The following is a 26,943-nucleotide window of genomic DNA, read 5'->3' as shown; positions in this document are numbered from 1 at the left end:
CGCAAAGGTTATTAAGAGGCAGAGTGAAGTTTTGAGATGACCTGAGGTGGCATCATTTTTGTTGGACCTGAGTTGGAAAAGCAGGCAGCCCAAGGAGAACATCAGGCTTTGTTTGGCCACATCCAATGCCATAATATGTAATCATGGAGGCACAGACTGTCACCAAGGCTCATATCAGTTTATTCTGCTACGTGCTCTTCAGGCCCATTCCTATAGTGGATTTCTAGATGAGCAAAAAGCATATGTCTGGGTTCAGTGAGAACACCCGTCTCTCACTCTTTTTCTGACCTCTGCCCTTGAAGCAACAATTGATTGTTTCTTATACTGTATTCATCCTGAGCTGCCAGTAAATATCTGCAGTCTCCTTATTAGTGAAAACTGAATAACGACGTTTGAGTGGGTAGTAGATTCTGGGTTTGCTATAATGCAAAGAAGGCTGAACCTCATTTCTGGCTCTGTGTAAGTAGAGATATATGCAATACTTATCCCTACACTTAAGAGCATAATTGAGCCAATTTTCATCAACCGTGTGAGAGAGTGGGGATGATTTTCCCATTTTTCTGCCAGAGCCATAATGGATTGGTCAGGAATGAGTTGTCAAGCAGTTGGCCTCAGCCACTTGTGTTAGGATGAAGAGGATGTTTTGTATCACCCAGTCTTCTCTAATGAGGTCTGGTTTCCTAGAAGCTTGGAAGCTTCTTATGGCACTTATCGGCTTTTGGAACCAGAAGGACATTTGAGGTTACCTGGCCCAGTTTTCCACCCCATGCGGAGATCTCCACAGCACTCTTGACAGGTAGCCTCAACTTAACCACCTCAATGGGAGCATGGGAACACCACTCAGCAAGGCATCCTGCTTGTTGTGGGGGCAGTTCCAGTTGTTGGAAAGTGGATCATTCTCCCTCCATATGCGGGTCTGCGGATTTTGAGTTGAGTCTGTTGGCTTTGGCCTGTGGTCTGGTCACCTTCCTCGAGATCTGGTGGTGACTCTTCATGAAGGAATTCCCTGGCAAACATCTCCCTTCTCGGAAAGCACTGATCTCTCCTATTGCTGCCCTCTTTCAGGTTGACGTCAGAGAGTCAGGCAGAGACCAAACTGGACAGGTCACTTTACTCCGGTCTGGGCCTCGTGATCTTTCCTTTCATCCTGGGTTTGGTTCTCTCTCTTCTTGATTTGCAGAGGGGATAGGAAGAGCCACTGTCACTCACACACCTGCTACCTTCACTCCCTGTTCCTTTCTGTGCTGCTATGAGGCTGCTCCACCACAGCTGAATGCATTCCACAGCCTGCTTGCCCTGAGTACATGGGGAAGGGGCTGCTGCTTTTCCTGTGGCATTGAATGCTGTAATATGGCTTCCCCGTGCTTCCTGAGGTCCTCACAAGGCACGGTTCTGTTCCTTCCTCTTTTGCCTCAGCCCAAACTTGTTGCATCAAAAGGCCTGGTTGAGAACATGCTGGCTGGAAGTGCCATTAGAAGCCATCCAGCACAGCGGTTCTTAGACAGATGTGGGGACCCACTAGTGGGTTGGGGCTAGTTGGGAAGAAGAGGTGGTATGACAGCTGGCCTTCTAAGCGCTGTGTGTAACCTGCAGACAATTCCTCGTGCTGTAATGATGCCTCCTACATCCGGATCTGCCCTTGGCGATTTCACATGTGAGAGCACGTGCCGAGGTCAGGGGAGGCGAGTTGAGAACCCTTGGATCCTGCTCAACCCCCTCGTTTCACAACTTGGAGAAACTGAGGCTGCAGTAACTCACTTCACAGACATACTGATCTTTTGCCGTGTACTGCACACGGTGGCCAGTCCTGTGGGGGAGATAAAGAACACATGGGCATGGCCCTACCTAAAGAGCTTACATTTAAATAATACAATAATGGTGCCTTACTCTTTATAACACTTTATAAAGGGGTGATATGGGTTATATTCTCTCCATTTTACAGACATGGAAACTGAGGCTCGGGGAGATTATGACCTGTCCTCAGCAGTCACACAGCTAGTGGCCAAGCCATGTAACACTAATGTTAAAAGATAAGGATAAACTCTATCTGTTCCCCTGCCTATGGGGTTTAGGACTGACCCTGTGGGATGAGGCTCTTGGTAATGGAGTTCCTAGCAGGCCTTTTTGAAACTGGAGTGTGTTCTGTTCAGTGAGCTATGGCTAGTATTAGAGATGCTGCCCAATGTGTCCCAGTGACTTGATTTCCAGCCTCGGAAGGCAGCAGGTTTCTGTGATTGCCCGCCAGTTAAGTCAGCCCATGGCAGCTTCTGGTTTCAGGGAGTTTCTGTGGCTTTGATCTTTGTGTACTTGGAGAGAGACCAACAGGGCAGTCAGACGGGTAGAGCTGAGGCTATGAAGGAAGCCTTCTACCATTTACTCCCCACCCCAGTATACTTCATACTTCACTTCAGCAGAGCTGCTAATTTTGTTTTCATATTGGAGTGGAGAAAGAGACAAAGTCGGTGGGGGTGGGGGGGAACTGAAAAGAAAGTTCGGATTTGCTCTGGGCTATGGGGAAATCCTTTTAAAATTACCCTCATCTTAGGGGCAGCCAGAAGGGCCATCCCCTGCTAGCAGGGCTGAGAGTTGTCTCCTGCTCGTAGAGGAGGAACTTTGATATGGAAGCACAGCGTCTATTCGAGAAGCATTTAGTGGAGTAGTCGACACTACCAGATACCGGTAGCGAATAGTTACACAACTTTGTACTGAGATTCTAATCCCCAAAGTCCTCTGATTCAGCTTAGAGGAAGGCGTTGCTTTTCTGTGTTCCATTTCCCTGACATCCATTCTTTCCTGTTTCTTGCCTTCAGACTTAAAGGCCCGTAAGCAGAAGACTTCCTCCCAAAGTTCGGAGCACCGCCTCAGGAACAGAAACCTTCTCTTGCCCAACAAAGCCCAGGGGATCTCGGATTCACCAAATGGTTTCCTCCCAAATAACCTAGAGGAGCCAGCCTGCCTTGAAAATTCAGAAAAGCCATCAGGAAAACGAAAGTGCAAGACCAAGCACATGGCGACGGTCTCAGAAGAGGCAAAGGTACACTACCAGCCAGGGGAGTTGTAAAGGAGGGGCGTTGGGGGTGGGTGGGATAGGGTGGCAGATTTTCCATAGGCGCCTTGATCAGCAGTCTTCTGAGTGACTTAGTGAGTGAGTGAGTGCATGGAAGGATCAAATTAACCCATATTTATTAAAATATTTTAAACTAGTTCTACAAGGGTTGGGGTGTGGATTTGAAGAACGGGAACTAAAGTTAGAGCTAACAATAAGCATCTGTACTCTGTAGGGTTTGGCCCATGATGGCTTTTCGCTGACAATCCTTGTATCTCTTTTGAGTTAGGGAATAGTTTAAGAATATGGCAGGATGTTAGCCTGAATAGCTTGTTAACATCCAATCAAGAAGCTTTTGTCTGGGCTTAACTCACTGGAAACCAATCAGGGAGCTTTCTGAGTCAGTCAAGGTAGAAAATAGCTTGTAGAAGCAAGGATGTCCAGACAAAGGTTGCCTCAGGGTGGGGCTGAAGGAATTCCACTTGGGCCAGTCATAGCTGTATTTCCCCAACCCCACTCCTCAGTTTGTTTGCTTCTCATGGAAGCAGAGGAGCAGTAAGTGGGCACTCACCAATCAATAGCCAGGCAGGAGTTCTAGAACCCTTGTTCAAAATTGATGTCTCTTTCGGGTCTGATGTGCATGGCATTGGTGTTGAGTTCCACACTGTACAATTCAAAAAAATTACACAGTCCTTATCTTGGGTGAGCTGTATGTTTGAGAGAAGTGAGACTCAGGTTCAAATGTGTACCTGTAATATGTGTTTGTCTTGACAACCAAAAAAAAAAAGGTCATACTGGGCTTGTTTTGGTGGTTGTGATTCTTACGGCTCTTTCCAGCTCCAGAGCAGGGATCCCTGAGTGGCACTGGCAAAAGGTAGGAGACCCAGGTGCTCAAGTCCCTCCTCCTTTCCCCTTCCTCGTTCTGGAATCTGATTCCAGCTCAGACAAAGTACCCAAGCCTATTTCTTCATCTTTAAAAATGGAGATGATACTTCATGTCCTTTCCATCTCACGAGGGTACTTGGGGGAACAAAGGAGGCAACGGATGTGAAAGGCTTTGATAACAGTAAAGTGCTCTCTCTGAGGTTGGTGTAGCTCCTCAAGCCTCAGGCTGAGGCAAGAGTGAGGGGACAGAGGCAAGGCAGAGTGCCGGTTGCCTGGGACCCCTGGAGGGGGCCTCAGCAGGAGCGGGGAAGCCTGGTTTGTGCCAGGTGCTCTGCTCGCATGATCGCTCTTAATTGCCACAGCAGCTGTTGGAGGTAGGCGCTATTGTCCTCATTTTATGGCGAGGAAACTGAGGCTTGGGGAGGTTAAGGGACTTGCTCGAGGTTACTCAGTGGCCCGAATGACAGACTTGGGGTGTGAGGCAGGCCAGGCTGGCCCTGGCGCACTCCCCTCCACTCTTTCCATACGCCTCCACTCTATGAACGGGTGGCTTCTGTCTGTATCCTGGAGACACTGGGAGAGGGGGCAGCTGGGCAGGGAGACACTGCAACCCTGAGCAGCTCTGGCGAAAGGTGGGCGTCCCCCTACCCTGCTCTTTCCAGACACTCAGATGGCCCCGTCCCACACAAAGGTGACCAGCCGCCTGACATTCAGCAGCATACGCTGGTGCTTCTGTCTGGTTATTCTGCCTGGCGGTGTGTCCGCTGAAATGTTCTCCCAGAGAGGTTTTGTCCCTTCGCAGGGCCTCCCTTTCTCCCTCCTGCCTTTCTTTCTCTCCCAGTCACCACCACCTGCTCTGGTTGCCCCCATGGCACGGTGCTTTGTAGTGGGAAGCAAGGCGGGGGGAGGGCGGGGGACGCGTCTGCAACACTAAAGCTGGGGCATCCGCCAAAGGCTTCTTCCCACAGGGGCTCCGAGCCAGGGGGGACGGGGGGAGGGGGAGGTGGCCCCCATTTGCTCTTGCTCCTCCCTCTCTCAGGCAGCCTCCCTTGTCTCTGGCAGCTCTGGCCCCTAGAAGGAGAGTCACCCTTTGGCTCCTGGCTTGGCTTAGCAAAAACCTGGATACTTTACCCAGCATCCTACAGTATCACCGTTCTACACCTCTGTTCTCCTGGCAATAAAGCAGCATTCTACACTCATAGCCGGTGCCTTCCTGCTCGCTCTTGTACCTCTCTGCCCTTTCGGAATGTGGACAGATGACAGCTCTTGTCTTGGGATTTACCAGAGAAAACAAACGCCCTGGGCCCTTGTCTTTTCCCTGCTGCCATTCCTTTCCTGCCTTTGTGTCTTTCTAGGCAACTCTTTTGGCTGCCCAGGGCTCTACATATAGCTGGCTTGAACCAAGTTAACAAATGCCTGTTGCAGTGATGTGTCCAACCCCGAGTTAAGTGCTGTAAGGAACAAAAGAGAAGATGACAATGCGAACCCTGACCCAGGGGAGCTTGAAACGTAGCAGGGCGCGCCAGACTTGCCCGTGAAACAGCAGAAGGAAATTGACAGTCAGACGTAAGGCATTGGATGATGTGATTCAGACTAGGTGTTCTGGGTGTGCAGAGAAAGAGGGCAGTGGGGACCAGAGTGTTGTAGAATGTTGTAGAAGACATAGAATTTAAGTGAGACCTTGATGCTCTGACGGACTTGGGTAAGTGGGATGTATTCATCATCTATTGCAGTGCAACAAACTACCCTAAGATTTAGCAGCTGAACCCAGCAATAAATATGTATTGTGTCATACAATTTCTGGGGGTCAGGAACTGAGGAGCAAGCTTCGCTGTGTCTGGCTTGGGGTCTCCCGTGCATGAGGTTGCGGTCATGGTGTCAGCCAGGGTTCCATTCGTCTGAAGGCTTGCCTGGGGCTGGAGGATCTGCTTCTAGAGTGGCTCCCTCGCATGGGGGCAAGTTGATGCTTGTAGTTGGCAGGAGCCTCCTTTGCTTGCCCGCTGGGCCTCTCGAAAGGGATGCGTGAGTGTCCTCATGACCTGACAGCTGGCTTCCTCCAGAACAAGTGTTCCAAAGAAGAACAAAGCAGAAGCCACATTGTCTTCTAGGACCTAGCCTTGGAAGCCAGACACTGTCATCTCTGCCTTCTCCTGTTGGCCCTCTCCAGTGCAGAAGGGGGCTGCACAAGAGCATGAATATCGGAAGGTGGGGATCATCGGGGGCCATCTTAGAGTCTGATGAGGGCACATGCTTGCCCTCTGGCCCCCCAGTGATTCCTGTCCCTTCCACATGCAAGTCATACCCTCCTCTCCCAAGGCCCCCAAAGTCTTGTTCACTTATCGCATCAACTCCAAGTTTAGAATCTCATCATCTAATTTAGGTCCAGATGCAGATGAGGCGCCTTGGGTCTGGTTCCTTGAGTACAGCTCCTTGAACACAGTTCCTCCCCATCTGAAGTCCCTTCCCCTCATCGGAAAGAGACAAGTTACCTGCCCCTGTAGACTCAATAAGCTATGGTGGGCCAGGCATGGGAACTTGCTCTAGACGTTTCAGTTCAAAATGGGAGGATAAAGGACACATGCAGGGGTCATTCATCATGAGGAAAGGACTAACATTTTGTGAGCACCTACCTTGTGCATTGTTCCGGAGCCGCTCTAGTTCATTATCTCAAGGACCCTGCAAAGGAGAAAGTGAGGCTCCGAGAGGTTGGGTCTTGCCCCAGGTCTTATAGCTAGTGGCTGGCAGAGGCAGGATTCAAAACCTGGTCTGTCTGATTGGCGAGCTTGAGCGCTTTCCACCAGCCTAGGTGGGCACGAGTGTGATCAGGGACACAGTGTGGCAGGAGGTGGGAAAAGCCTGGTGAGGGTTGGATGTGGGGGGAAGGTTTTTGCAACAACAGTGAAGGCTTCCACAGCTGTGCCTCTTTAGTCAAAGCTAGCTGTCTCCACTTCTCTTTATGCTGAGAGTTTGCTTCTGCTTATTTATTGAGATGACTCGATCCTCAATAAATGGGGGTTGAGGCAGGTAAAGAAGGCATGCAGAGTGCTTGGGAGAGGCTGGGATGGCCCCTCAACCTGTGCTTTCCAATCCCTTCATTATTCCTTGGTTTCCAGGGTTGAGGACTTGAACTCCTTACCATCTGCTTACCGGGTGGAAATGTGTGGGGACCTGTGCTGATCTAGGACTGCGTCTCTGCTTTCCAGGGCAAAGGGCGTTGGAGCCAGCAGAAGACACGAGCTCCCAAATCTCCCACCCCAGTGAAACCCACAGAACCATGCACACCCTCTAAGTCCCGAAGTGCTGGCCCAGAGGAGGCCTCCGAGTCACCTACAGCCCGGCAGATCCCCCCAGAGGCTCGTCGGCTCATAGTGAACAAAAATGCTGGCGAGACCCTCCTGCAGCGGGCGGCCCGTCTTGGCTATAAGGTAAGGAGGCCCCCAGCCACAGGATGCCATTGCCCGAGCATCTGTGGAGAAGCTTCTCCCCATTGGCTCTTCTGTGGCCTGGGCAGGGCTTTTTGGGGGGCTTGAGCCCAGGCTGGCCTCCTTCTACTGCACAGATGGCCTCTGGGTGCACCTTTCCCCTGACATGGTGTGTGGGAATGCAAGCTGGTTTGAAAGGCAATTTAGGATGAACAGAATTGAAATGGTGACACAATATCATCCAATACATTCCTAGGCTAGAAGTGGGATTTGGGGGGTTTTATGTTGTCTTGAATTTCCCTGTGCCGTGGCTCCCCGACTCAGAGAGGACCGGGGGTGATAGCATCGCTCCCTCCTGTATCCCCCTCCAGCTGCCCCTCGTTTTGGCTTCCGGTAGTGGAGGGCTCAGGAGTACATTGGAGGGGCAGAGCTGAGCTCACTCCACCTTATGCTACTTCCCCATGGATCTTGGAAAGAAAGCCGGAAAGGAAGCTGGTGTTTATTGAGCACCTCTTTTGTCATGTTAAGAGCTCTCATTACTTTGTGTCCTTTCATCTTCACTGTAAGCCTGTGGAGGTAGGTTTTATTAACCCCATTTTACAGGTGAGAAAATCAGAGATTAGCAATGTCAAGTGATGATCCACGATCACTCAACGACTGGGTATATGTGAGTCTGAATTCACACGAAAGTCTTTTTGATTCCCAAGTGCCAGGGTAGGGGCAGAAGCCTTACTCATTTGCCATCATTCAGTTACGTTGTTGGGCATTTTTGTTGATATGAGCTCCTTGACCATATGTCTTTGCATGCCACACCAATTATTTCCCCAGGATTTGCTCTGAAGGGTGGAGCTACTGGGCTGTAGAGTAGGCCCTCTTTTTTTTTTTTAAAGGTGTCTGATACCCATAAGTGACTCATTTAAAGACAGTGGCTCTCCCAGCAAGCCTAGTTGGCATGGGAGAGCCGCTGTGACAGTGTCTCACTGGCAAGCCACCTATCTGTCTTGAGCACCTAGTGTGGGGGCCTGGATAGCTGCCAAGGGAGATATAAAGAAAAAATGATGACCAACCCTTGCCCTGTAAGTGAATTTCTTTTACCTGGGGCCAAACCATCCAACAGGAAACCATAGGTGAACCAGTCAGGAGGACGGGCAAGAGCAGGTCGGACAGACTATCACGGGATGGAGGGAGGGGAGGGAGGAGTAGTAGTCTGAGGCCTGGAGGAAGACACAGCATCTGCACTGGTGAGGAGGATAGGGGGCCTTGAGATCCCCTGGGTAGAGGCAGCATGAGGGTTCCCGCATCCAGGAGGCAGCACCCCCACACAGGTGTACACAGGCTCACGTGCTCGCTAGCTCTAGCCAGCCAGCCGGTGAGCTAGCTGTCAGTCAGGATGGCTGAGTCCCATCTCACCAGGGCCTGGGGGAGCTGATGGGAGGCCCCTAGTAGCTGCTGTCAGCCTCTTTCCCTCAGAAGAGGGGCTGCCTCTTCCCTCGCCCTCAGCGTATTCACCAGCTTCATCCCAGACTAGCTAGGCTGCTTCTAGGCCTGGAGGCCCGCTTCTGGTCATGTCATCTCAGCCCAGGGATGCTAATCATGACTATGGATGGCCATACTGGGTTACACGCGGAACAGTCTTGATTTGAGGGGAGGGCTGGAATTGACCGCCCTGGGATAAACATCCAGGGATAGTACTTAAAACAATTAAAACTAGCGTCCAGGGATAGTACTTAAACCAATTCTTTCTTCCTTGTTCTCGAATTACTGCCAGAGTCAGTGCTTGCCAGCACATGTCTCATTTCTCTGGTCTGGGGCTGTCTCGCAAAGCCCCAGACTATGAACGGGTGCTCAGACAGTTGAGGCCTGAGTGTTTGAGCTCTGGGTGGGCAGGTGAGCCTCTCTGAGGGCCTCATGCCAGTAACCCACACCCAGATGAGTATTTTCGGTCATTAGAGATGTCTCCCCACTGCTGAGGACACAGCCCAAAGCTGAGCCCCTGGTGATGGCACCTCAGGACAGATTTTGTTGACAAGAGATTTTGAGATTTGCCTGTAAGTCTCTGGACTAAAGAGCAGGTTCTGAGACTCTTCGGACATTTGGAGAGCTTCGAACCTAACGGGGGTGATCGCCAGAGTTCGGCCTCTATTTGCTCATGGCGCTCTCCCTGTCCGCACAGGACGTGGTTCTGTACTGCCTCCAGAAAGACAGTGAAGATGTGAATCACCGCGACAACGCTGGCTACACCGCCCTGCATGAGGCCTGCTCCCGGGGCTGGACCGACATCCTGAACATCCTGCTGGAGCACGGGGCCAATGTGAACTGCAGCGCACAGGATGGCACGAGGCAAGAAGGCTGCTCCCCTTGCCCCCAACCCCCTCACTCAGCCCCTCCCTCAAGAGAACCTACCCGCATTTGGACCGGGTTAGGGCAGGGCTGGATGAGTTCCTGGCTGACCCGTGCACATTGGTCACTGAGGGGAGGCTGGGGTTGTCTGGGGAATCATCCCATGCACCTGTCTCGGGCAGAATCTCGGGCTTTAGGAATTGGGAGGCTGACCTTAGGGTAATATCCCAGGTTTGATTCTCGATTTGATCTCTATAAACTTAAAAAAAAAAAAAAAGATACCTGCCGTGTCTTAAAGAAATTGCACCCATTCTCCTGTGCTCTATCTGAAGGCCTACTTCCTGGGTGAAACTGACATGAGTTGCATACTGAGCAGGGGGGCTTGGCTCAAAGGATGTTGGCTCTGCTTGGCCGCCAGCCTGGTTTGTGGAACAGCTCTGCTCATCTGCGCTCTGGGGCGGTCATCTGGGTTTTTCCATTCATATCCCCCAGCATCTGCTCTAAGTTTATCCTCAGGCAGGGGCCTGTTCTCTCCTGAGCTCCAGAGCTACCAGCAGAGTTCCATTGTATCCTAGGGACTTTCCCGTCATGGTGTGGGGAACGTAAGAGAGAGAAATGGGAGGGAGGAGAGGCGGTGGGGGACATAGAGGGCGGTGCGGGCCAGTGGTGGTTTCCCCGCCCTAAGTCTTATCCACATTGCACTGGGGTCATCTCAGTTTGCTTTCCCTGATGGGGTGGCCTGAGGCCTAGACACCCAGGTTCCCACTTGGGTCCTGCCGTTCTCACCCTGTATCACCTCGCAGGCCAGTTCACGATGCTGTGGTCAACGACAACCTGGAGACCATCTGGCTCTTGCTGTCCTATGGGGCCGACCCCACACTGGCCACCTACTCAGGACAGACGGCCATGAAGCTGGCCAGCAGCGACACCATGAAGCGCTTTCTCAGCGGTGAGTACGGCCCAGACTCAAAGCCTCGTTCCTGGGGGTGGCCTCTGATCCCTGAGCTCCCGAGATGCCCTTCATCTCCCTTCATCTCCCTTCATCTTTAGCAGCTCCCATGAGGGGCGTCAGCCCTCTTCACGGGCTTTCCTTCCAGCGGCTCAGAAATCTCTATGAACTTTAAAAAAAGCCAAAAGGTCGCTTCCTCTTGTCCCGGTGCTGTGAGTGTCCGTGTCGCATGCATCCTCTTCAGGGCCCTGGTAGCCTACAGGGACCCATTTCCCCGTTCGGTATGTGGGTTAGGCCTCCCTATGAGACAGCAGCCCCACTAATAGATTTAGTTGCGGGCAAAATGTGTGGACTTGTGCTTTGAATGGTATGTCAGTTGCAAAGAAGTGACACTTAACGGCTTGCTTTGTTTCTGCACTTTGTACTTTCTCCCTGTTGATGATCAAAGTCCAACCCTTGGGACCCCTCCCGATGCTTTATTCCTCACACCCTGTGGTAACTGTGATGTTCCCTTTGCATCCTCCTGTTCCTTTCTCTTCCTCCCTCACCTGCCCCTTCTGGAAAAATAGTGTTAAGGCCCATGGCAAGGGCCACAAGCCAGCTTGCATTTATTTTCTCATTAGCGGATGACAGCTGTTTGTCTGCAGTTAGATAGCTCTACCGAGTTGGGCAGCGGGGAGGAGGGAAGGAGGGAAGTCTAGCTTGGGCATGCTCAATGGGAATCTCCTCAGACTTCACCTCTGAATAAAGGAACCACGCCTACTTCGTGACATCACAGCTTGGCCCTTGCTCTAGCAGTGACTTCTTCAGGCTGCCTGAGCAGCAGTTGGTCGGATGGAGCAGCTGGGAGTTGTGTCACTGATCCTCCTCAGAGGCTTCGATGTTTGTGGTAGAGCCCCTCTCTCCTGGAAGCCCACAGGGCTAAGGATTTGCCCGAGGCCGCTCCCTCTTTCCCATGCTGTGGCCTCAGTCCCGAGCTCTCTGCTCCCCCCGCCCCCCCATACAGTCCTGGGCTCCAACCAGGGGCTCATTTGTTTATAGAACAAAGGTTAACTAGGTAGCTGATGATGGAGGGAGAAACAAAGGAACCTGAACTAAAGGTCTCCGTGGCAGGGGCACTATGTGGGAAGTGCCATCTAGGTACTAATAAAAGCTGGAGGGGGAGTGATGGGAGGCCGCAGAGGGAGGCCTTAACTCCTGCTCTGCCAGCCCCCATTCAGTCCTCAGCCAAACCAGCTCATCCTGGCTGGCCGCCCCCCCACCCCCGTGTGCAGGCCTCCCGCCCCACGGCAGGACCCAGCCTCTCTGGCTGGAGCAGGAGGACCGCCTTTTCCCTCTGCCAGCTCTGGGGTCCCAGGTCCCTGTCTGTGAGGGGCAGAGCCGCTTGGGGGTACTCCTTCAGGCATTTGTTCTGGGCCGGTGAGGACTCTTGTTCACTTTAGCCAGACCATCACCAGGGTGCGGGGCTCGGGGCAAGCCACCCTCTGTGGCCTCTCCCCACCCAGCGCGCGCTGCGCGTACTCACCTCCACGCGATTCCCAGCAAAAGCTGGCACGCAGGAACATCCAGACCATCTCAACAGGATAAAAGCACTGCACGAGGCTCTCCTCTAATCATCAGGTCTCATCCAGGGGTCTCTTTGGGCTAGAGACTGCCCTCCTGAGGGCTTGGGGCCCTCTGGGTCCAAATAAAGCTGTCTCTGATCACCGTAGTAAGCTAAGTCTTTTCTTCCCTGACCCCTTCTCCAAAATCCCCAAGGAGTTTGAATATTGAAACCATTATAAGTAGTTAAAAAAGTTAGAAATAAACACATTTTTCTCTCTTCTCTTGTCTGTTAACTAATCTCAACTACTAGAAAGCCTTTTGATGCCTCCTTAAACTAACTCAAATGCTAGTATGAGTTGCAGACGCAAGAGAAGACTCTTCTTAATTCTGGTACTTCCTAGCCTGTCCAGGCTGAACACCTTCATTCAAACCTTGACATTGTTTCTCAGCTTTATGGGCATGGAGCTATAACTTCATAATGGGGGCGAGGAGCTGAAAGGAGTGTTAAAACTGGGCCACCTCTTTTCCATGCAAATACTGAGTGCCGATTAAAGGTAGAGCTCTGACTGGCTGTTAGGGAAAGTGCTCAAGCTGGCTAGGATCTTGGCAGCTGGGGGAGGCAGGCACTGGCAGCAGTCAGCAGGTACCGGGAGGAGGAACTTCAGCCCAAAGGCTGTTTTGGGAGGATGAGAAGTTAATACTCAGGGCCTTTTTTTTTTTAAATTGAGGAGAAATTCACCTAACAGGACCATTTTGCAGTGAACAATTCAGTGGCATTTTTACATTCATGATGTTGTGCAACCATCACCAGGAGCTTTTTTGATTCCTCGAACTGAGTATTTCTTTTTTCATCTCCATACCTCTCCCCTGCCCCAAATGCCAAGGAACCACTGGGTAGAGTGGCTGCAGGAAGCACCATGAGGTTGAGGGTTGGAGAGGCGGTTCCCTCCTCTGCCCCACCTCCCCAACCCGTACACCTAGACACATCTGTGTGGACTTCTGGATTTCTTTTTACCTTGCCTGTCTGGCTGAGGTAGTTAAAAAACTTTTTGCTTTTCATCCCCAGGCATTTGCCTGACGAAATTCTCCATAGATTGTCTTCTTCCTCCCCTTGTGGAGATCCCACTGGGCAACAAATGAAGGCGAGTCCCTGTAGGATGTAAAGGGAGGAAACGGTGAGCCAGAGTGTCAGGGTTGCACCTTGTGTAGAGCATCCCTCGTTTTGTGCAAGTCCCCTGTTCTTGAAGTCTGGGAGTCAAATCCTCATTTAAATACACAAAGGAGTGGTATCCTATAGTGAATTCTTTTGTAAAGCAGAAGATGTTGGTAATTCATGTGGGTTGAAATTGTGGATTTTCCTACATTGGCTTGGCTTAACATGAGGCCCATTTCTCCTGAGATCCTGAAGGGTATAGCGGTGCTCCTTCGTGTGTTCATTCATCTGTGCATTTATAGAGCACCTGTTAGGTTTCAGGTACAATTCTGGGTCCTGGAAATCAGACAGTGAACCCTTTCTCCCTTGTCCTTGGGCTCGGAACACCAAGCCATCCAAACCCTCCGAAAGGCCTTTGGAAGACCTCCTCCTGGGGCCAGGTTACAGGCAGGCACGTGACTGATTTCCCTTTGACCCTTTGAAGAAAAGAATAATATCCAACCTAGCCAAGGGAAACCAGGTTCGTTTTTCGTCCTGTGTCGGAAAGAATGTGGGAGCTGGGGGGAATGGTTGCAGTTTGGGTTGGGACATTGGAGGAAGTATCAGGACTGCTTTTCCTTCCACTGATGAAAGGGTTAGCAATTTACCACTTGAGGTCACTGAATTGCAGGTTTTTGTTTTTCCTGCCAGAGACCTCAGCCACATGACCCCATGTCGAAGACCACTTGTTTTTTGTTTTTCTCTCCTTTCATGTCCCTCAGCTGGTGACTTGGTTGGGGGAGGTGGGGAGGGTACGATGGGACCCTGGGAAATAGAGAAACTCTGATTGCCAGGGTCACTGCTCACATTGAATACTTTAAAAGAATTTTTTTTTTATCAAGGCAAAATTCACATAACATAAAATTAACCATTTAGAAGTGAACAATTCAGTGGCGTTTAGTGTGTTCACAGAGTTGTACAACCACTACCTCCATCTAGCTCCAAAACATTTTCATCCCCCCCAAATGAAACCCCATACCCATTAAGCAGTTGCTCCCCCCCGCCAGCCCCCTAGCAGCCACCTGTCTACTCCATCTCCATGGATTTGCGCATTCTGGACATTTCATATGAATAGAATCATACAATACAGGGCCTTTTGGGTCTCACTTCTTTCATGTAGCATCATGTTTTCAAGGTCTATCCACGTAGTGACATGTTTTTAAGGCTCAATAATATCCCCTCGTATGGATAAATCACATTTTCTTTTATCTGTTCATCAGTGGATGGACATTTGGCTTGTGTCTACCTTTTGGAAATTGTGCCTAGTGGGCTGTGAACAGATGTTTGTTTGAGTCTGAGTTTTCAGTTCTTTGGGATATATACGTAGGAGCGGGATTGCTGGGCTGAGGGTACTTTTTGAAGGCAAGGATAAGAGGAACTGAAAGTTAAGGGGAGGGCAAGGGAGAATCAAGGAGAAGGAGTCACTCTTCATCCTGATTGTATGTGAAGACGTGTGAGGAAACGTGCCTCGAAGCTGCCTCGTCAAGCGGACCTTGGTGGTTCCTCTTGTGTGCCACTTGTGGGCCTGTTCCGACTTTGGCATCTTTGCCTGTGCCAGTTAACTTTGGGCTGTCTCAGAAAGGCAGATTCACCTGCAAATGACAAAGATCTGTTGTCAGTGAGGAGAGTTAGAGGAATGTGCCGGGGGCTCTGAAGGCAGCTCCAAGAGAGAAGCCCCAGGAATGTGGTTCACAAGGGCTGCTCTGATGGAGTCCTCACGTGACCTCTGGGGGGGACAGCAGTCACTTGACTGCGTATGTTGCAGACCCAGGCTGAGCAAGCACATGACTTTATAGTCTCCCCCTGTAGTAATTTCTCCTCCCCCGCCCCCACTTTCTTCCCCATATATTTCTTACGCTCTTACTGTGTGCCAGGCACCGGGACTTTGATACTGGGGAGACAGTGATGAACAGGACAGACGTGGTCCCTGCCTTTAGGGAACTTAGGATTTCATTCCTTTATCTCCCAGGACACCTAGCACAGGGCTAGGCACAGAATAGACACCTACCTGACAGATGCCTTTGGAAGAAATTGCTTCCAACTCCCAAATGGCACAGGGTTACAGAAGAGGAAATAAGCTGGCAGCCGTGACCTCAGAGTTTTTTCATGGAATGCACAAAAAATCTAATGTACATGCCGAAAGATTTTCCACTCTGGCTGCTCAGCCATTACTTTGAAAGCTTCTCTCTGACTGCCTTTCTCTCTTGGAAGGAACCCCTCATTTCTTAGAAGGTTGCTAAAAAACGAATTCTTTCAGAAGCTCACAACAGCTGATGGGCATTTTTGCTGGTAGAATGTGTGACCCAGAGGGAAGGTATATTGGAATGTGGCGCTGCCTTCCATCCGGGAAGCTTAGCTCTGCTCCTTTAAGAATAGCTCCAAACTTCCTCCTGGGATTTGGTTTTCAGGGGGCACCCTCACCTCACCTGTGCCCTTTGGACTCTCTGCTGTCCTGTTGTCCAGGTGTCACTTGAGGGCTGGTGGCAACCATACACAGCTAAATCAGCTTGCCAACTGTACTATGTGGCATATTGGCAACCCCTGGGCCATGTGCCCACAGATGACACAGTTGAATTTGTCATGGAAACCTGCTTTTTGTCCGCATGGGGCTGAGAGGTGAAATGATTCACCTAGATGATGCCTAGCTAGGAAATAAGGAGGCTAAGGGGTGACCTGATGTCTGTTCTCGGATCAAGCAAAAGGTGGTTTCAGTTTTTTTTAGCGGGGGCGGGGACGGATTTCCAGTGGTTAGGACTTGGTGTTTCACTGTCAGGGCCCAAGTTCAATCCCTGGTCGGTGAACTAAGATATTCCGCAAGCTGTACAACCGAAAAACAAAAACAAAAACAAAAACGCTGAGTCCTAACCCCTTAGCCTCCTTGTTTCCTAGTTTCATCCATGTTGTGGTGTGTATCCGTACTTCTTTCCTCCTAAAGGCTGAGTAATATTCCATTGTGTTTATCCACATTTTGTTTTTCCTTTCATCAGGTGAATGACATTTAGGTTGTTTCCACTTTTTGGAGATTGTGAATAGAGCTGCTGTGGAACATTCATGTAGAAATTTTTGTTTGAATACCTGTTTTTAATTCTTTTGGGTATATACCTAGGGGTGGAAAGCAATAGATTTTCATGAGGATAAACTTGCTCATCACCCCACCCCCACGCCCATGTTTTCAAAGATGAAACAGAAGGAATTATGTTTCCTTACCTTACTTTGAATTGGCAAGATTGTGATTGGATACATGAATATTGTGACCAGCAGGGAATTGAAATCCTGGGATTGGTCTAGGATTCTGCTTGCAGAGTAATGCCCTATATCATTTGAAGCAGGGGTCCCAGGCCGAAATGCCTTCAGGCTGATCGTGTTAGAGAGCAGAGCAGGCTGGGTGGGGCCTGCTGAACTGGAGAACACACATGTCGCCTCTCCATCAAGCCAACTGTTGACATGCAGGAATGAGGACACAGTGTTGCCAGATCTCCTAATTTTTTTTTCCAAGAAAAGTTGGAAATTTGAATTTTTCAGTGAAATTTCCAAATTTTAAAGTGTTAGAAGTTAATTAAGTTGTGGGGGTTTAAAACACTGGGCCAAAACCCAGGCGGTAAGTGGGATGGATTTGGCTCTTGACTACTGGTTTGTAACCTCTGATGATTAGCAGGAAGTGGACCTCTCTCGGGTTGCTCCCAGCCCCTCTTGTGGTCCTTCCTTTCCATCTTCCATTCTCCTAACCCCATAGGGATATACTTTGCTTCTAGATTCTGTCTCTAGTCCACCTCTTTTTCTCACTGCCCTCTCTTCTTTCATCAGATCACCTCTCGGATCTTCAGGGCCGGGCAGAGGGTGATCCTGGCGTTTCCTGGGACTTCTACAGCAGTTCTGTGTTGGGTAAGCTTTAAGTGGGATTCTTCCCACCCTTGTGTATGGCTCAGAGGAATGGGATCTGCTTTGGGTTTCACTGATTCTCCTCAAAGACAGGAGTGATGTAATGGAGGTAGCCCTTCTTCACCTGTTAGTAGCTTACAGAACTTTTCAGCCCACACTCTATCCCATGCTTCCCCCAGACTCAGAACTTGTTGCCCAAAACCAGGAGATGCCATTGATTTGGACAAAGCCATTTGTCATTAGCCCTCTACCACTCCCCACCCTGGGTACTTTTAAAATTCTCTCTCTTTGAAGCTCCCTTTCTCCTCTGTTGCTTTGTCCTAACCCTACCAGAAGCCCCTATGTGCATTGTCACCTCTTCTGGTATTGCTCGCATTCAAGAGGGACCCAGCCCCTCATCTGGCAGCTACCATTCCCTCCCTACCCTGCCCCCAAGATGCACACAAAGTTTCTGAGATAACTGCTGTCTCCTGAGCTCTTAGCCTTCTGGCCCAAGCTTTCCTCTGTTGGAAGAGCAGTGAACCTTTATGTGCGGCCATCATCCAGCCTTCACCCATTGGGCCAGGGGCTGCAGGTCAAGGGAAGCGCCCACTCCTAAGCTTGGGGTAAGTCGGAACAGGAGAAACAGGGCACACCCAAACACACGGCTGGGGAAGGGAACAGGCTGAACCCTCTCCGGGCTTCTGGGGACCCCAGCAGGCAGTCGGGCAGCTTGGGAACGCTGCGCTTTGAAGGGCAAATGTTTTTCCCTTGCCTGTGACTGCTGATGGTATCTTCAGGCTTCTGTCTCCAACAGTTGGGCAGCGCATCCTTCACACCACCTTGCTTTTTTCCAGTTGAAAGGTGGAGGAGTATAATGAATCTGTGGCCACAAAGTACTACCTCCTGGGGCTAGAACCTCCCGTGCCCTCCCAAGGATGTGAGCCGTAGGATCAGAGACATTCGGCCCCGACCAGGGATCTGGTTGTTTGTCTCCTGATCACCCACCGCCACACCCCTTCCTCTTGTTGGAGCATCTCTTTTCTTTGCATTTATGCATGTAGTTAATTCCCTGTATGATGTCTTTACAGAGGAAAAAGACGGGTTTGCCTGTGACCTCCTACATAATCCTCCTGGGAGCTCTGATCAAGAAGGAGATGATGTGGAAGAGGATGATTTTATGTTTGAGCTCTCAGACAAGCCTCTTCTCCCTTGCTACAACCTCCAAGTGTCAGTGTCCCGCGGGTAAGTGTTTGAGAGATCTGTGGGGACCGAGCGCTAGGATCCTGGCAACCCTGGCCCACCTCCCTGGGAAGGGTAGAGTTCTCCAGAAGGAAGCTGAGACCTGGAGAACAAATGCTAGAGCATTGGAAAGATAACACATGCCAACCTGACTTTCCAACCCAGATTAGATATGTTCAGAATAGCTCAAGGTACATTGACCATGTGTGTTTTCCAAAACCAAAATCTATATTCACTCTCTGAAGGATTTTTGTGCTGTTTCTGGGTGTAAGAGATGATCTGGGAGATATTTGGGCTGGTGAACTATTAGAATCTCTGGAATATTTTTGTGGTTTCTGGGGACAGCCAGACAGAATATTTGAAATTGAGATTCTTGGAAAAGCTGGGACATATGGTTGCCATAGCTGTTGGGGCCACTGGGATCCTTAAGTAATCCACAGGCTGGTTTCTCATTGCCTTAATGTTGGCGAGATGATGGCATTGCTGCTGTCCTCTCAGATTACCGTGCATATTATAACGAGGATCACCCATTTTCAGAGACTAGAATATACTTGATACTTAGCAGTAGACTGAACCCAATTTAACCTTTGTTTGATGATTCAGAAGGGAGTTCAGCAGCCTGCAGGGCCATGGCCGTGCTGGTTAGGAGGATGCAGGATACACTGTCCTTTTGTTCTTGGCCTCCATCATTGTGTCCTCTTCTTGGTGTCTTCACGTATTTCAAATACCTTTGCAAACACTTTTAAGGAGACTTTTTCTTTGATACCTATTTTTAAAATATCAGACCCTATTTTTTTTTTAAATGAAGGCACATGAAGTGCACATGATAGAGACGGGGGACAGTGGATTAGGAGCCCATTGAGGGAGCCCCTCAGTTGACAACTTGAACCACTAGACCACAGTTTCTTTGTATCTCTCCCTCCCCCATAAGAATAAAAATAGCCTCTATGATGACTGGAGTAGGGATCAAGTTTCAGGGGCTTTCGGTCCTTATTCTTCTGGGCAGAAGCTGATCCCTGAGGGCGGGGCTGGGCCTCTGGGATATAGTATTGCACAGTTAATTAATTCCTCCAAAGTATTCAGCACCTCCTTCTCTGAAACAGGATCTTAGGCCTCAGGCAGTAAAAGGACCGGGGTAATGTGCTTTAGGTGTGGACAGAACCTGGGGCAACCGAGTGCCGTGGGCCACTCAGCAAGCTGGGCGGCAGGCAGGTTTTCCGTTGAGAGCTTGGTACCAGCAGAGCTGGTTTTCCTGATGTTACATCCTCCAGCTGCACTTCTGGGTCTGCCTTTCCACATGGTTGCAGCACGATGTGAATATGTTCTTAAAGAAGTCGGGGCGGGGTGGTGACGGGGGAGAGTATAGAATGATGACACTGAGGCCCTGTGGGCTTCAGAAGTGCCTTAGAACTTACCAAAGCAAGACTGACTTCCGATCACCAATGTTAATGCTCTGGGGGGCTTCTCCTCCATTCTTTGAAAGCGATGTCCAAGTGTCTGGCATCTGTAGTCCCTTTCCCTTAACCCAGAACACCCCACTCCCTGATTGTGTGAGGCTGTTGTCATTCGGAAGAAATGCTGCATTTTATGGATGAGGACTGTGGGTCTGGGTAGAAGTTTTAGGTGCTGTACAGAACATTCAATTCCAGAAACATGTCTTAAGCAGTTGCACCAGGTCAAACCCTGAGGGCTGGAATAGAGCTCTGGCCTTCAAAGAATCTCCTGTCTGGTGGAGGACACAGACCAGTATACCATTAACTCTAATAAAAGGCCAAATTCTTAAGCACATTTATTATTGTAAAAAACTCAAACAGTTCAGAAGGGTGTAAAGTGAAAAATTAAAGTTCCAGTCCACCCCAAGTCCCCATTCCTGTGCCACAGAGAGAACCACAGTTTATAATTCTTTTATATTCTTTCCGAAATAGGCTCTGTTACAGGTATTGTAATAGGGGTACAAACCAAATGTCTTGAGACTGTGGAAGATGGGACGAGCAACCGGCTACATGGGGGGAAGGCTTCACGGGTGACAGGAAGTCTGCACTGGGCCAGCGAGGAAAGGAGGATAGAGGGTGTGGCAGGAGCAAAGGCACTGAGACATTCAAGTTCAGAAAACAGGGCTAGTCCTTCATCAGATGGCTGGCACTTGGTGGGATGGGGATACAGTGTGTGTGTGTGTATGTGTGTGTGGGGGGGGGGAGACTGGGTGGAGATAGGGCTGAAGGGGTTGAATGGGGTGGTATTTGGAAGGTCTTGCATAATAATCATGCTAAAGAATTTGAAGGGTTTTTTTTGCTGGAGATACTGGGGATGCATTGAAAGTGGTTTAGGGAGCGAGTGAAAAGGTCTGATGTTCTTTTTGGAAAACGAAGAGTAACAGAGGATCCAGTAGGGTGGGTGGGGGGTGCAGAAGAGTGACTCTTGGCAGAGGGAAACCAGTTAGGAGGCTGATGCAATATCGTCCAGGCTAGAAGTGGCAAAGGCTGGAAGTGGGACAGTGGAATGGCGAGTGCAGAGGAGGGACAGCTCTGGAAACAGGGACCACTGACGCGGGGATGCAGCATTTCTTCGTGGTTTAGGCAAAGCAAGCGTTTGGCCTGGGCCAGCCTCGCAGCCCCGCTCCCAGCTGTCCCCAGGCTGCCGCCCAGTCGGGTGTGCTCAGCAAAGTCAGACTGGCTGTAGCTGTAATGTGAGCTCCGGCCCTGCAGAAACGATGGTGCTGCTGCTGGAGAAAAAACTTGTCTAATGCATTCCAGAGCCAAAGAGAAATGCCTTTTGGATTACCCGCAGTTTAGGCCTCTCTCCATGGCTCCCCCTCTGCTAGTGAAGATCTTGGAGAACAAGGAGGCAGGGGAAGCAGGAGTGAGAACAGGAAAGGGAAACCAGACAGGCTGGCAGGGGTCGCTCAGGGCAGAACTGGTCCCAGCAGATGGTAAATTCCAGGTCAGGGGTGCGGGCAAGGCCTGGGGAAGCCTGCTCAGAGTTTTAGGTTCTGGAAGGCCCATTTCCCTCCTTCTCCCACTTTTTGGAAGAGGTCACTCATGGGTTGAGTGCTTGCCATTTAGCTGAAAGCTAGGCCTGCCAATGTAGGGGACAGGAGAAAATGTTCACCTCCGCTACACCCGAGGGGTCTGTGGCTTACTGGAGGGTGGCCAGACCCCGGCAGCCTTCCCACTTGCTCCTGGCGCCCCCCCCCAGTCCCCTCGAGCCCCCCCCCCAACTCCTATTCTTGCCTTTTCTAGGCCCTGCAACTGGTTTCTCTTTACCGATGTCCTGAAGAGGCTGAAGCTTTCCTCGAGGATCTTTCAGGCCCGGTTCCCGCACTTTGAAATCGCCACCTTGCCTAAGGCCGAGTTCTGCCGGCAGGTGGCCTCCAGTCAGCTGCTGACCCCCGCCGAGAGGCCTGGAGGCATGGACGCCACCTCCGCCCCAGGCTCCTCTGAGACTGTGGAGCTGGTGCGGTACGAGGCGGAGCTGCTTCGGCTCCTGGGGTCCGAGGTGGAGTTCCAGCCTTGGAACAGTTGACCAGGAAAACAGCCCCTCCCTTTTCTTCTTTCTCCTCCCAAGTTCACCCCTCCCCCACCTCCCATGTCTTTCCCCCACCGAGCAGCAGACTGCAGAAAGGCAATAATACGGACCAACAAGAAGCCGCCTTATCGATGCCAGCATTAGTGACTGGATTTTTTTTTCTTTTTTTTGGTTACAGTTAGTTCTCATCTCCCTCTCATCATCATTGTTGTCGTGGTTGGTGATGGGGGTGGAAAGTTGAACTCCACGTCTGAGGACAAGAGGTCCCAGGGTGGTGGGAGGTGGCGCCAGGGTCCCTTGGACTGGCCTCCTTGTGTGTGACCAAGACCAAACCTGGGCCCTGGGTGGCCACGGCCTGTCTGGAGGAGAAATGAGAAAAACCCGAATCTCTGAGCGCCCCCTCTGTTCCCCTGTGTTCTTTTGTCTTCCATAGTATTTATTTTATTAGTATTTAATTTGTATTGTTTCATTGGTTTCTGATAAGTCTGTATCACTGTGACGATTTGAGACAACTTGTTGTATTGAGGGACTTTCTTCACCTCCTTTGTCTTTCTTGATTAAGCTCTGAAGCTGTTCCCTCCCTCTGAAGAAGTTACTGGCAGGTTTTTTTCCACCACTGGGGAGGGGTGGGCGGGCCATTAACTTGTGACTAATGACGGTGGCTGGTGCTGGCCCAGGTCTGGGGGGTTGGGGGTGAATCCTGAGGCTTTGGTGCTCACCCTTCCCCAAGTCGTGTCGTGACCCCCCCCCCCCGCCCCTGTCGCCCTTTGCAGCAGCCCTGCTGTCTTGAGATTAGTGTTTCCTGGGGAGGGGAGGATTGTGGGAGTAAGGGGTTAATGAGTTACTCTAATGGAGGGGAGTTAAGAATGGGTCTGAAGGATAAAGTTGCCCCCTCCTTGCCGTCCTCACTGCCCTCCTTGAGTGCACAATATGGGTTTGTTCCCGCAGCTTTCTCCCCTGCACTCCTGGCCACCCTACCCCACCCCGGCCTCACCCTTCCTGGATACTGAGCCTCTCAGCTCCCCACCCTTGTCCCTATCTTTCCCCCTTGTCTGACTCAAGGCACCCCTTTCCACTCTCTGCTCTCTCTCCTCCCTCCTTCTCCTTCTGCCTCCCACCCCCATTCTCCTTTGGCATCTGCAAAGGGCTCTGGGATTGCCTGCCAGACATTGAACCCAGGTCTCAGCTATTTCCTAGGTGAGGGCAGGAGACTGGTCTCCGGCCGGGCTCCACTCCTGCCTAGGGACCTGGGGCTGAGTGGACGGCCCCATCAGGCCTCCCTTCCAGCGCTGGGTTTGTTCGCGGAGACAGAGGGAGGGGCTTGGGCTGCTTCCCTGTCCCAGCCCCCTCTGTGGCATTGTCTTTCCCACTCTTGTTCTTATTTTTCTACCAATCGCTATTTTTCCGAACAATCCTTGTAGAGAGTATGTGCCATCCAAAGGCGGGACGGCCTCCCTGTGGCCGGCTCTGGTTGGAGATGGTACAGTTTTATTGTACAGGTGCTAAAACAACAACAACAAAAGAAGAAAATGGAAAAAAAAAGACAAAAAAAAGGCAAAAAAAAAAGCCAGTTTGAGGATGGGACAATCTGTTCTCTGGAGACTCCTGACCCTTGCAGGAGCATTGGTGGTTATTTTCTTTGCATTGTGTTTGTTCTTTGTTCCCAGGGGGAGGTTCTAGGCCCCCTTCTGTAGGACTGCTCCCCACCCCCACCATACTGCCCAGTTGGTTTTGAACAGTTGTTCTCCCTTTTTAAAAAAAAAAAAATATATATATATATATATATATAAAGTTGAGGGGTTTTTGGGTTTTAATTTTTTGATTTTGTTGGGGTTCATGGTATTGTGTGGTTTATGTTTGCCTTTACTTTTTTGCATTTGGGTGTGTATTCTGGCTGCCCTTTATGTTTCATTTTAAGCAACTGGCTGTGGAGTCAAAAACACTTGCATACTGAAAAACCTGTGTCAGGGCTTCTGTCTCCTGTCTCTCTTTTCTCTCCTCCCCGTATTGGCTTTTCCATGGTTAAAGAAGATTGGCATCCCCATGGAGTCCGTGGGGAAAGCCCTGATCCTGCTTTGCAGTTTGGGGTCCTTATGGGCGCAGTGAATGAGGACAAGGTGGAGTGGCCAGTGAGCATTTGGGTCACTGGGGCAAGATCTGGAAAGAAAATGAAAGGCAGAGGCAAATCCTGGGGGTGGGCCAGTGGGGAGAGTTGAGTACCTGCGTTGGTTCGGCAGGGAGGGGGTGTTGGGGGGGGTGCCCCCACACGTGCGCACACATTCCTCCTTCCCCACTGGAGGAGCATGACTGGAGGGAGGGGTCCTCTTTTAGGTGGCTGTGAAAGATGATCCTCTTTAACTGAAGGAAATCACCTGCCTGCCAGCACTCTTTCCTGCCCTGGGCCACCTGTGTCAGCAGCTGACTTCATGGTCTTGTCACTGCCCTCACTGTCGTGCCGGTGTCCCCCCTGCCCCCTACACAGTGCAGGCTTTCCGAGGTTCTGCTTTCCTAAGACCCAGCTACTATGGAGGCAAGATGCCCATCGTAGATTTTAAAACTTTTCCTCCCTACTTCCAAAAACCAGTGGAAGAAGCTATGATTCCTTCTGACTGCTGGCTCCAGAATGAGCCCGTTACTGTTTACTCTTTGAGGGGAAAGGGATGTCTGCAGCCTGGGATGAGGCCCCTTTAAGTTATGTTCTTAGGACCTCTCACTGTGGCTGCAGTCTCTGGAGAGCTGTGTCAGGGTCTGTGTGTCTGGCCAACGGGAGTCTAGCCAGCCCCAGGAGTGATCTGTGACTGCTCAGATGGAGGAGCACATTAATCCTCCCCATTGGCCTTCACTTCCCCACTTTCTGATCCTGAGGCCATGTGGTGAGTGCAAGGATTCAGCTAGGCCCAGGATGCTATGGGAGCTCAGAGGGATGGGCAAGGGCACGGTGCTGGTCAAAAGTGATGCCTAGCTGACAAGTAGAAAAATGGGAATTAGGGGTGGCAGGGAAGAATCTTTGAACTAAGGGACATCTGAGCACAGGCCTGGAGACAAAGAAAAAAGGTAGTATGTGCAGGAAACTACAAGCCACTTCAGTGTCACCAGAGCTGGAAGGTACAGGTAGGGAAGGAGAGTATAGGAGCCCTGCCAGCCATGCCAACGAATATGGCTTTGACTTTTGCCTGAGGTGATGGGGAACCATGGGAACCAGGTAGTGACAGTTTTTTTCTCTTTTAATACATTGGTAAAAGTGTGTTGGAGGTAGGACAGGTAGAGGGAGGGGAAAAGGTGATTCCTTGAGATTCAGAAGAAAGGATGAAGGGAGAGTTGTGGGAGTAGTATAAGGGTTTCCATTTAGGGCAGGAGGGAGATGCTGTGGGAAGTCAGAATGTCCCCAAAGGAACAGGCGATGGTCCTTTGGGGGCCCGTGGACAGCCATGGGCAGTTGGGTGTGTGAGCGTGTACACCCTTTATTTCTCTGCAGAAAGGAGGTGAGTTAAAAGCAGGAGCAAACAGCAGTTTCTTGTTTTCTTGCTTTTGGGTTCCCTTCTGCCAGAGTGGGAAGGTAGGAGCTATGGACTGTGAATCCCATAAAGTGCAAGGTAAATCTGCATCCCTGGTCCGGACTGGAGTGAGGACGACGGCCTCTTATTAAATAATCTTATCCTTTCAGTGCGGCCTAGGGGAAAGAGCCACCCCGCCACTTACCACCTGAGCTGACTTCAGGTGGAAGAGAACCTAAACTTTCGAGCCTTCATTGCTCCATCTGCCAAATGGGGTTCAATTTACTGCCGATGCAAGAGAATCACACTGAGTAAACATAGCTGTTTAGCTGAACTTAGTTCCTCCTACATAGCTGAGGTCACCAGCCTGCAGTTAATGATCGTCTTACCAGAATGTTCCTCGTTGGGGTGCAGGGTTAAGAGGGAGGCGCTGTTCAAGTCTCCGTACTCTGAGAAAGGACTATCCACTATCTCTGCATGCCTATTTGGTTTGCGTGGGGAGGGCGAATTGGGCGGTAAACTTCTGCTCCTTCCGTATTTTAAGCTTGTTGGGTGCTTTATTGTGTCCCGTCCCTGCTAAGACAAGTGCATGTGTGTTTTAGGGAGGATGGGGTCCGCCCCAAGGCCGGCCTGCTTAGCTGCCAGGGGGAGGCGCCAAGCGCTAGGGCCTTCTGGACCCCGCAACGGGGCGGGCCGGGCTCCACGTGTTCCCCGAGACCACGGGTTTCCAGGGCGAGGCCGGCTGGCAAGCTGCAGTGTTGGGCAAACGGACTCGGATGCCTCCCCGGCCCCGCACCGGCTCCCCAGGAGCCCGCGCTCACGCCGCTGGCGGTCGGGCCCCTCCGCGGGCAGGCGGCTGTGGCGGATGCCTCGATCGCTCTCCGATTTCAAGGTTGAAAGCGGCGCTGCGTGCAAGTGTAGTTAAAGGCAGGCCGCGGTGGGGAGCTGGCCAGGCCCGGCGCCCTGTGCCTGGGGGCGGCGGCCCGGGCTCCCTCCCGCCGCCCAGGCGACTGTGGCGACCCGCGCTGGAGGCCAAGCCCGCCTCGAGCTCACCTGCTAGTCCCGGAGGCTGGGGGTGGGGGCGACAGGGGCGGGGCCAGGGCGCGACCGACCAATGGGGAGAGGGCATTCATTCGACTGCTGAATTCCGCCTGGAAAGTGGAGGGGGCGGGGACCGGGGGGAAAGTTCCAAGCTCCCGAGCGATGGAAGGCCTTGGTGGGGGCCGGAGCCGCTCAGGGACAGCTTAGGGCGCAGGGTCGGGACAGAGGGACAGGAAGATGCCGGCTGCGGCCGCCTCCTCTAGGAGCGGCAGGCCCCGCCCTGGCCGCCTCTCCGTTCCCGGGCTCCGCTGGGCCACCCGCCCGCCTGCGCTGGCTCCATGACGCCACCTGCTGGACGCCTGCCGCACGCTTGGCGTGACAAGGCCGAGGCTCTCACAGGCTGC

The 26,943-nt window shown here is 51.3% G+C and overlaps 1 protein-coding gene across 5 annotated transcripts in view; it reads left to right on the top strand.

Moving 5' to 3' along the window:
- BCORL1 (BCL6 corepressor like 1) overlaps positions 1-23,967 on the top strand; it is a 60,879-nt gene extending 36,912 nt beyond the window's left edge. For all 5 annotated transcript variants that reach the window (XM_057719016.1, XM_057719019.1, XM_057719015.1 and 2 more), the window contains 7 exons: positions 2,811-3,034; positions 7,135-7,356; positions 9,527-9,693; positions 10,497-10,642; positions 17,184-17,261; positions 18,329-18,482; positions 21,719-23,967. In XM_057719016.1, the coding sequence (XP_057574999.1) occupies positions 2,811-3,034; positions 7,135-7,356; positions 9,527-9,693; positions 10,497-10,642; positions 17,184-17,261; positions 18,329-18,482; positions 21,719-22,001 (1,274 nt within the window). In that variant the 3' untranslated portion in view covers positions 22,002-23,967. The remainder of the gene's footprint in view (positions 1-2,810; positions 3,035-7,134; positions 7,357-9,526; positions 9,694-10,496; positions 10,643-17,183; positions 17,262-18,328; positions 18,483-21,718) is intronic.
- Positions 23,968-26,943: the final 2,976 nt, after the last annotated feature.

Source organism: Hippopotamus amphibius, chromosome X (assembly GCF_030028045.1).
Source record: "Hippopotamus amphibius kiboko isolate mHipAmp2 chromosome X, mHipAmp2.hap2, whole genome shotgun sequence".
Taxonomy (NCBI): Eukaryota; Metazoa; Chordata; class Mammalia; order Artiodactyla; family Hippopotamidae; genus Hippopotamus; species Hippopotamus amphibius.
Note: the sequence above shows the minus strand (reverse complement) of the source record. Positions and strands in the feature narration are given on the sequence as shown.